This window comes from Scatophagus argus, chromosome 1 (assembly GCF_020382885.2).
Source record: "Scatophagus argus isolate fScaArg1 chromosome 1, fScaArg1.pri, whole genome shotgun sequence".
NCBI lineage: Eukaryota > Metazoa > Chordata > Actinopteri > Scatophagidae > Scatophagus > Scatophagus argus.
Window position 1 is genome coordinate 28,707,517 of NC_058493.1, and position 11,174 is coordinate 28,718,690.

The following is an 11,174-nucleotide window of genomic DNA, read 5'->3' on the forward strand; positions in this document are numbered from 1 at the left end:
GTTAAATCTCTTACGCAGAAAGAAATCAAAACCAGTTTAATAGCTGATGTGAGATTAATAATCAGACCGACTGTAACGTCGTCTCTGTTTTCATTCCTGTCAGCTGAGTAAAATGATCAATATCCAGCCAAAAAGCTTTCCATGAATCATGTTAGCTCATGTTGAATCAGAGTCTCAGCTGACGCCGTCAGATGTTCTAAAAGTCTTCAATAAATGATGAAGCTGATGGGAGGCCACAGCTCTGCAGCTGGTGACGGCCGTTAATTAAGGCTTTAACAGCAAATTAAGAAAACGTTACGTCCACTTTAGGAGTAAAAACAAGCTGACTGAAAAAGAAACTTCGAGACTAGAACCACTGAAACCAAATCACGTATCCATGTCATAATTATGCAGTAATAATAATGAGGTAAGACGCGTACTTAATTCACAGTTACTTCGTACATCAGTCCATAAGCGACTATATTGGAACTATCATGAAAGCTTGTTAACACTATTTTTCTATTTAGAAAGACACATAAAGAGAGAATAAGTTCCTTTACCCCCCACTGCAGCCCTGCTTAAATCCACTTTATTTATTGATCAGATGCCTACTGTGTCACTAGACAGAAATTCCCACAGTTGTTATTCTGTCGGTCACCCGTCAGCACCTTGAAGTGGACCATAATGAAGCCGTTGCTTCCTCATCAGGTCCCAGCCGGCGTTTCAAGCGTGTGGTTGAGACCATCCAGGCGCAGCTGCTCAGCTCCAACGACCAGCCCGGCATCCAGCCTCAGATATCTGGTAAGTGGAGTCCCCTCGTCACCCGTCCCCGACCCCGCCAGTCCCCCCAACCCTCCTCCTCCACCTCCTCCTCCTCACAGCCTCCCTCCTTCCCTCCTGGCATCCTGGCACTCCTCACAGCGCAGCCACGCCCGCGGCCCACCTCAGCCCGGACCCACTCGGCTCGGCTCGGCACACTGCTTTTAGCCCACGGCATCTCCACGTGCATGTCCCTGCCACATACCACGGCGTGTTCACACACACACGCACACAGACTCACACACACACACTGGACATGGCTGAGTTATTCAGTGAGCTCTAGATGTCCATTCACAGGCTGTTTGTGGCCATGCAGAAGCTGTTCATCAACCTAATTTATCCTCTGCAGACAGCAGCTCACTCTCGTCGGCCACGAAAGTGTTTAAAACTGTGCATTAGTTGATCCATTTGTCTGAAAGAGTAAATTTAGACTTTCCAGGGATACAGGAGCACAAATCTTCCTGGGTAGGACTGGACGTTTGGGGCTGCCTAAAGATAGATGGACGGATTGTAAAAATATGGAAGAAAAGAAAGAGTGACTGTGTGTTCTTCAGTTGTCCTTGTTAGTTTTATTTGTTAGTGTGATGCTCTTGTTCTGTCTGTGGTATTTACTTGATAATGGTCCCCTCTGGTGGTGAGGCAGAGTAACTACATTTCATCCTCACTGTGTCGCATGCTGCCTTCAGCGTACTGACGTCTCACCCGATCAGCTCCCACTGCAGGATGTTTCATCTGCAGTCTCCATACAGACGCTTTGGATTTTTACTGAAACTGAGGCTAAAAGTCCTGAACTCTGAGCTCCAGACTGACAGTGGCTCCAAAACAACAATACAGCAGGAGAAATCACCAGTTTGAAGATAATTTCTGTCCGTTGGTCTCTAAAATCTTTTCTGAGCTGCGATTATTTTAGTAGCGGTTCCATGTGCTTTATTGTGCATTAATTCAGTTATGTGTTTTATCACAGAGGTCACAGGTTGGTGATGGTGTTGCAGTGGACTAACATTAGACATAACCTGCACCAACACGTCAGTTTAAACTGTTTTTAACCCATATATCAAACTGGACTGAGAAAACACAAAACCTTCATGGGACCAGTAATTGTGATCTTTGTAGTTTTGTTGTTTGGCTTGTGAGAAAAAGAAAAAGATGGAGCCACACGGAGGATCCTGCTGTTCTTTTCTGTTTTGGAAGCCACTGGTTAGCTGAGGGTCCTCCACACTCAGCTGAGGTTCAGAAATCCAAACCATCACACGCTGAACCAGTAGGACCAGTCCGACCAGCCACTGCCACAGATGGGAACTGTTATCAGGCACTGTGTGCACTACCCCCCACCGTGTACATGTGCCAGTAACCCACATGTCCACCCCCCCTCTGTCTGTTCTGTCTCTGTGTTCCTCTGGCCTGCCTCTCCATGCCACCCTGCTTCTTGTCATCAGCTTCTCTAACGCCGCTTGGATGGACCGAATGACTCGCATGCTGACTGAAATGCCAGCCCAGAGCCGAGCACACATACCGTTCGGCAGACCGGACTCTGTGCTGGGTAAAACCGGCCGAACTGAGCCAAGCTGAACGTGAGCAGGGTCGGGTTTGTCGGCGAGGCCAAACTCTATGTGTGCTGCTGGTTCTGTGTCAGCGTTTGCCACTTGTGGGACTGACGTACTAAAATGAAAGCATGTTCTGTACTGTACGTCGCAGTGAGGAACTCACGAGCGAGCAAACAAACGGTCCGTGATTGTGTTTGCTGATCTCTTTGCAAACGGCCTCGGAACCAGATAATCTGCATGTGTTTGATGAAACCTTCTAAACAGACAAACAAACCTGATGGTCTGTGTGAGCGTTGGCTCGTACTTTTGTGTAAGCTCATACTTGTGTGGATGCGGCAGCATATGGACCTTAAAGGGTAAAGTCTGCCACCGTTAATGTTCAGTTTCACAGTCTCCCGTCTAAGTATCTTAACACAAAAATAGTCGATGAGGTTCAAAACGTAGTCAAGTATCCATCAGAACTGCCCTGCGTTTGGTGAGCCCACTACAAGGTTTAGAACATTATGCACATAGATTAAGTTTAGATTAGGATTAAGATTAGATAGTATAACAGACGATTAACAAGCTTTGGTGTGGGGAGGGGCTTGTCTTGTCAAGTCGCTCCCACGGCGTGTCCTCAGATCCAATCAGGATGTCCTCCCCAGCTTCGCCCTCTCATCCAAATATGGTCACTTCTGGCTCCAAACAAACAAGATGGCGGTAATGGTAGACTTGAGGAGACGTCACAGCCCTTCTACAGACAGTCTGTCCACTGCCTGTTCATTGCAGAGTACTTCAGTTCAACTGGGGGGGCACTCGCAAGGTCGTCCGCAGCTAAGTGGCTGAAATAATTATTTACACATACTTACAGACAAAAACGGCCACATTTCAATTTAGTTTTTTCAATTATAGTACCGATTATATATCAGAATTGAAAATAAACATACTAAAGCCTGATTGTTTATCTGACAGGGCCGACAGTTTTGCCCATAAAGCGCTAGCATTCTGCTAACGTTACGGTAGGCTAACTTCAATCATCATCACGTCAACATAGCCATAATAATTTGGTTTTGTGTATTATAGTCCTTATGTGCTGTATTTTCCTAACGAGGACTACAGCACACGTTAGAAGCCTCGTTAAAGCAAAACAAACTTAGTGCCTGTTGCGTGAAACCAAAATGGCGAATGCTGTAAACGGGCGTGTAACACTGGAAATATTTAAATAATAACACAAAAAGGTGTTTCACTACACAAAACCCCCAAAAATCTAATCAAATGGAAATATATTGATTGTATTTACTGCTTGTACCGAAAACATAAAGAAAATTGGCAGAAATTTTTTTTACACCATAAAAGTTTTACGGGAGACATCATGCAAACCAGTATGTTTCTGTCATACTGTCTGTCACAAAGTAACAGAAGTTTTCCTTTGACAAGACTCGACAGTAAAAAAAAAAAGAAAATATGCAAAGCACATTATAACACACCCACTCTCATACGTAGCATAAAGCTAAACCTGTCAGCTATCAGGACAAGCTGTAAGCTTCAGGCTCACATAAAAATGGAACAAGCAGGTCACCTGGCTGTGCAGGACTCACCTTAAGGCTTATTCAGCATCAGGTGTGAAGATGTTCTCATGTTTGAACTGCAGACAAAAATCTGTCAGACTTACAGCCGTGAGCGATGGAAATGAGCTGAACATTCACCGTGTCTGGACTTTAAACACATAAGAGTCCGTGTGCTGCTGATGCTCGATGTCAGCCGGCTGATGACGATGAAGCGCTGGGCCTCAGTGAGTCGGTTGGTGTTTCTCACACTGTCCTCTGCTCTCAGATGGCTCTCAGCGCTCAGCCTCTTTGCCCAGTAAATCCTCCAAGCGTGGTAAGACCCTGAGCGCCCGGGAGCTCCCGGCAAAAACACCTTGACTCTGGCTTTTAACACACTCAGCGTTGTGGAGGCCTGTCACCAACACACCCTGTTTGCACTAACACGAGTGTGTGTGTGTGAGAGAGAGAGAGAGAGAGTGTGTGTGAGAGAGAGAGAGTGTGTGAGCTGCAATAATATTATCTTAACACATCATTTAAATAAAAAAAAGTCATTTTAAAGAACAAAAGTGAAAGCCAGCAGCCCCTAGAGGCCACAGTGATCATTACACCACACACACCACACTGTGTTTACAGTGAAGCCCTTTCTGAGTGGTGTAGATTTAAAAGATATTTACACCTGATGGTGGTGCGAGAGTTCACAAAGTTTCCTCCTCTTTTCCTCCCTTCAGACTGGGGCTGCAACTAACATGTGTTTTCATTATCAATGAATGTGACTATTATCTTATTTATTTATCTCAATCAGTCACCTAATTGTTTGATCCACAAAATGTCCTAAAAAGTAACATCTTACTTACCTTTTCAGGCCCAATTTATTATAACACTGACAAACTCAAAAACAGCAAATTCTCAGATTCAGGAGGCTGGAATAAAGAGCAGTTTAAAAGTTTCAAAAATTGCTTTGTGAGCCTAAAAATTAGTTAATTATCAAGGTAGTTCATATAAGTACCTGATTAAACTTTAATTCATGTCACAGCAGAAAACATAATAATTTCATAAAGTTAACTTCTGGTTGATAAAAAATAATTGAAGGAAAAATCGCCCACCACCCTAAATGTTATCTCCTTGACTGAGTTAGCGGCCAACTTTACCAAGAAGCTGCATTTTATTTCACTGAGGTTTTCAGATTTGTTCTTTTAAAGCTCTGTGGGAAGCCTGAATGAGTGAATAAGATGGATGCATTTCATGGTGTGAATGTGTGAGCAGCTCCTAACTGACCTGAGTAACCCTTTGCATGGTAACGCTTGACACTGGGTTGTTGACCTCACACCCAATAAACTTTCCATATTTGAAATCACAAAATATCAGAATATCAGAAGCACATGTCATTGTGTTGATGAAGACGAGTGATGGTAAGTTATCACCGCGGCATATGGCTGAAGGGACGCACTGTTTGAAGACTAACTTTGGCATTGATAAGGGGTTGTGTATTAACATGTGCATTGTGCTGTATTGTTGCATGCTTTTCTTCACTCATGATTGTTTGAAAGCACTTACCACAGAAACTTTGTCTTAACAGATGGATGTTTGATGTTGTTGTGATGGATGCTGATATGATGGAGAGTTAACTGGAGCTCTGGAAGACATTCATAGAGAAAACAGTCTTGATAAAATCTGAAACATAGAAGAGCATATTTCTGCATTAAAATATATGACAGGTAGAAATAAGCCAAGCTAAGTAAACACCATTAACAACATAAATGTAGGAGACTGTACATATGAACCTAAATTTTGCTGACACTGGGCCAACATCATGAAATGCAGGCTTGCCATTAGCTAGAGCCACTGCTAGCCTGAATGATACCGACAGCCGGCTACTCTTACTGAGGACACTACTTACAAAATTCAACATTTCAGGGAAATATATTGAAAACAAAACAAAATAAAGTGTTTGCATGCTAATGGTCTCCTGAATTGACAGATTAAAAATGAATTTTTCAGCCAACAGTGGTGAAAGAATGTAAAAATTGAGCTAATGCTTGACTCCAGTTTGCTGCATTTGAAGGTTATTTGTGTGTCAGGGTCACATGCCTTTACCAAAATCAAACCTAAATCTGATCTGCTGCTCTTCATCACTGTTGGCTGTAATGTTTCAGTGAATGTAAACTGCCTTCCGGTGCTCCTGTTAGCTTTTCACCCCAGCAGGGGAAACTGAGACTCTGAAGCCAACACTGACCTCACACTGATGCTGTACAACCATTTCCCCTCTTCCCCAGTAAAGAGTCTCCTTTCCTCCAGCTCCACTCATCCTCTCATCCCTCCATCACCTCCTCCTCTCCTCATGTTAACCTCATTGCTCATCTGTTGTTTGTTCTCTCTCTCTCTCTCTCTGTTTTTTTCTTTTCTTCCCGTCTGTGTAGGCAGCCCGTTGAGTAACTTCTTTGACGTAATTAAACAGCTTTTTTCAGACGAGAAGAACATCCAAGCGTCCCACTCCCCTGGCGCCCCCGCCACGCCTAGCTCCCCCGCCAAGCATGCCCCCAGCAGCAAGCCCAACCAGCCCCCGCCCAATGACTCTAAATGCCCCCCTGGCAAAGACAAAACAAAGATGGCCGGCAGCAACAGGACACAGGAACAACCTTAAGGAGCGGTAGCTGTGCATGACTAGACGAGAAGCAGTAATCAGGTCATTAAACCAGAGAACGACAGAGGAGAGCTGCTAACTTTACCCTTTAGTTAGGAGTGAAAACAAAAAAGAAATCTACTTTTTGCCTATAAATTTTGTACTGTATAATGGGAATGGCTACTTCAGTTTAAAAGTTGATCAGTATTTTACAATACAATACAAGTAGCAAATGTAGCTTTGTTGTCCCCACCTTCTGTCCCTCTCTGTGTCCTCGTCACACGTGTGATGGCTTGACTTGTCTCTGCCACCAGGGATCATCCATAATAACTATTAACCTCTTCGAGACCGGCCGACAGCGGCCCACTCACGGCCCGCCACCACCAAGAGAGGACAGAGGACCCCTTCCCTCCCCCACATCACATCACGCCACTCCACTCCCCCCTCCCCACCCCGTCCGGCTGCATCGGTAGAGTCCGCTTCGTCACCAGACCAAACACATCTCAGAAGAGTTGTGAAAAGAAAAAAAGCCTTAAGACAGTGAAGTTTGTCAGTCTACACACACATCCCCACTCCTCTTTTCTCTTTCTTCCCTTTCTCCCACATGTACATAAAAACACATGCTGTATGTACTCGACACAAACATGACTTCTTTGCGGGATGTAATGACACGCTGACAAACAGGAAGCTGGAGCAGCGAAGAAGCGGAGGCGGCCGTTCGTACGAACACTGGCTGGACTGTAATTCTTGTTAATGTCTTTTTTGTGAACGGCAGGATTTTCAGGCTCGCCCTGTGACGTTTCTGTGAATGGGTTCTCGCAGTTAAAAGGCTGCACATAAAAGTATGATGGGGGGGTGATATTACGTAAATGAATGATTTATTCTGTTGTACAGATTAAACAATGTTCCGTATGTACAAAAAGTGTAGTTGTGACATGTTTTAGAGTTGTGTTGTCATATTTTGTTTTGTATTCCTGTGTAGGCCTGGTCACACCAGTGTGGAAAACAGCAAATTTTCACAGTGAAATGAATTCATTCCAGTGGAATCCCTGCAATTTGTAGATTTGTTAAGAAGCTGAATAAATCTGTGCAAATTTTTCAGTCATCTGCTGAATTTAGAAAGAACATCAAACAGGAGAGGCCAGAACGAAGTAAGCTATCTTATCGTCATCGCAGTTAACTTTCATTTCACCTCCTCTGCAAAAGAGAAATGGCTTGGAGACAGTAATGAGACAGGACACCATGATACAAATACTGACAGTTAGCAACATGACATTAGCTTTCAGGTGCTAACTGACAGTTAGCAACATGACATTAGCTTTGTGTTGCTAACTGATAGTTAGCAACATGACATTAGCTTTGTGTTGCTAACTGACAGTTAGCAACATGACATTAGCTTTGTGTTGCTAACTGATAGTTAGCAATGTGAGCTTACTGTCATTTTGCCAACATCAACTTGTTGCTAACTGTCAACATCAGAATCAGAATTCCTTTATTTATGCCCGAAGGGAAATTGACAACAAATTTGCATTGCTAACTGTCAGAAACATGAACTTTTAGCTAGTGAGTTTGATAATTGCTAACTGCTATTTAATACATTCACCGGCTTTGAGAATCCCCAAAATGCCAGGGGGAGTAAACATTCAAATACTGAGAAAATAGGATGTAGTTTAGCGTATTGTGACTAAGTATTGGTAGCATGTCCTGGCTGGCTAGCATGTTAACTCACCACTTTTGTTGTTTTGTTTGCTTTCTGGTGTGACCAAGCCTTATCTTTAAAATGTCTCCTGTTCCTTTTGCACTTTTGACAAGTGAATCAGATTTGGGTTCAGTTACATCATGTAAGCGCATTTTTAATTTTCATTATAATTTTTTACAATATTGAACTGCTCTGTATATTTTTGTACTTTATTGTATTATTGTTTTGTTATTAATTTATTTTTCAGTTATTTATATGAAAGAAGTAGAGAATGTTTCTTAACGTCAAAGTATTTAAGGATATTTTCGTCATGTTTAAGTTATTTGATCACTAAGAAATCTCGAAACGTTTGTGAGCGTTCGTTCCTTTTCCCAGCTTTTTGACGAGAGACACCTTGTAATATACGTTTGGAAAATGATTTACCGTAATTTAAGAATGTAGACTTAGCCTCTTTGAGAGGAACAAACCCTCTGTTGATAATTGTTGGCTCCTTCTTCCCCTCCATGTGTATGATGACTCAGATCTCACCACACACTCATTCTGTAAATAAGCCAAGTTAACTGACAAGCTTATTTAAAAAACCAAGGGGATTCCTACTCTTAGCTTTGACCTCGTACGGTTGTTTGCATGTTCAGCATTCGTCTTTTCTTTGCATGTCGTCGTTGGAATTGTTCTCCTTTTCCTCTCTCCACACTTATTTATATACTTATGTCCTTTATGTGCTTTCGTTTTAATTTGCCTTCTGATTTTTTTTTTTAATTTTTATTTCTTTCTTTCGCCGTCCTCTTGCCCTTTCCCAACCTTCTGATTACTGTGTGCACACAGTAACCGTGCAATGCATCCTCCTTACTCATTCTCTCAAAGAGGGACCTCTCTGGCGATCGGGTTGCTCACCAGCTGGGTGGGTGTTGGGTTATAAGAGAGAAAAATTAAAGCAATACCTTTCATTGTTCGCATTCCTCTTTTTCTACTGGGGGAATCCAGAGCACACAGAATGGACTCGGAGCACGGAGCGCTACTACTGAGCAGGATAACCACTGGCAATGTATTCCCTTGTGATGTTACTGTGAACAACTTCAGTGCTAAAGGAAATAAATCTGTTGACTTTGGAGCCGTGTGTTGTTCAGATGTTTATTCACAAAATTATGTGCATATTTTACATGTTCAGAGTTGATCATCTACATGCAGCTGCAGGGGATTTGCATTACAAACACCTTCCCTTTGTATCGTTCCATTGCTGCAATTTGCGCTGAGCCACATTGACTTGCTGTCTGCAAAACTACACGTTTGGTTTAAAAATGAACATATCGGGAGTCACACTAATTGGATTTAAATATGTGAGGGTTTCTCAGTTTCAGTGCAGCGTCAGGTTCACCAAACCAAAGTGATAGTCCAGCGGTAGTTTATCAAGCACACCTGTAAACCTTAGAATTTTTCCATGTACTGAAGCACAGAGCTGCAGTAAAAGAGATGCTCAGTACTCAGAGTTTGGCTAGCAAAACCAAAAACACAGCAGAAGTGTGAGGAACTGAGTACACATGGTCCTCTGCGCTAACATTAGCATGTCCTGCTAAATAGCTTACTGCCCACATGTCACTTCAGAGCCACAGACTTAGCATATCATTAGCTAATTAGCATTGCACCATCCCATTAAAGTAGGCTAAGGTAAATTCCGGTTAAGAAAGTGGGGCATACTCAGAAAAGTAAATTTGTTTTTTGTAATTTAATTAATTAATTATTTTTTTGGTAAATATGTAAATAAAATTATATTTTTTAAAAAATTAAATAAAAATATTCTCCATAGCCTGTTCTCTTCGTGTCATACTTTATCCACTTGGTTGAGCTGCTGAGAGTGTTACAGTTGTTATCCAATCATATTTCAGCTGGCTTGTGTTGTCAGGTGGTATGAAATCTGCCTGAGGCCTGTAGAATCAACATCGCAGGCTTCCGTGGGCTGGCCAGCTAGCAGGCCTTACGCTGAACTTGACGTGTACGCGTCCTGTGATTGGCTAAGCATTCGCGAGAGCCTGAAACAGGGAAATACGTTAGCCAAAAAGATCGATCGATTACAACTGCTTTTGCTGTATTTATCTATTGACCCACGATGGTTGAAGGGGGAGACGAAGTAGATATGGTTGCAGATATACTTGCCACGCCATTTTCAAGACGGAGCTTTCAGGAAAAGGTGGATCTTGTGAGAAGAGATCGGCCAACCCCGATGCTAACCAGCCCAGCAGGGAAAAGTGTTTGTCCGCCATTTTCAAACAAGCAACTATGAACGGTACCCGTGGCTCTCAGCTTCTGAGAAGCTGCTGGGAATGCCTGATGCCTGATGCCTGGAACTGATCGATTCGGTGTTTGGAGCTACACTGGATTTACCACCTTACACTGTCTGTGCGAGGCAGCAGCAAGGCAGCAAAGCGCGGCTGGGCTCTTACAAGCAAAACGTCTGGGGACACCTGATCGGATCTGCAACTCAGCGAACAGGTGTGCGGAGAAACGGAGCTCCACAACGAACGGGTGGATCAAAAACAGGGATGTACTGATTGTGTCAGGTTTCTGGGAAAGCAGGAACTTTCATTTAGGGGACACGATGACGGTCCGCAGTCCTTAAGGTAACTGTGTGGAGCTTCTTTCCTTTGTCGCTGAACATGACACAGACCTGCATGATCACCTGTCCACCAACAGGGTGTTGGCTCTGATGTCAGGCAAAATACAAAACGACCCCTTTATGCTATCGCTGAAGTGATGGGGGAGGACATCAAAATGGAGATCAGAAGAGCCTCTTTGTGGCTGTGACGGTAGAAGAAACCACAGACGTGAGTAACATGGCACAGCTCGCGCTCGTCCTGCGCTACGTGACGGCCACAGGTGTCAGGGAGCGTTTTGTCAGGTGTGTAGATGTAACCTGTGGCAGGTGAGCTGACCACCTTGCCGCTCTCATTTTCCATTTCTTCGAGAAATGTGGATGTTGCCTGGACAAACCT

At 43.4% G+C, this 11,174-nt stretch overlaps 1 protein-coding gene across 16 annotated transcripts in view; it reads left to right on the forward strand.

Moving 5' to 3' along the window:
- The window catches only part of LOC124063706 (serine/threonine-protein kinase BRSK2-like), a 77,090-nt gene extending 67,941 nt beyond the window's left edge, over positions 1–9,149 (forward strand). For 8 of the 16 annotated variants that reach the window (XM_046397634.1, XM_046397651.1, XM_046397717.1 and 5 more), the window contains 3 exons: positions 688–780; positions 4,155–4,202; positions 6,286–9,149. In XM_046397634.1, the coding sequence (XP_046253590.1) occupies positions 688–780; positions 4,155–4,202; positions 6,286–6,509 (365 nt within the window). In that variant the 3' untranslated portion in view covers positions 6,510–9,149. Of the gene's footprint in view, positions 1–687; positions 781–860; positions 1,316–2,234; positions 2,602–4,154; positions 4,203–6,285 lie in introns of those variants that run through there. The other 8 variants (XM_046397667.1, XM_046397752.1, XM_046397761.1 and 5 more) reach the window with 6 other exon arrangements.
- The last annotated feature ends 2,025 nt before the right edge of the window (positions 9,150–11,174 follow it).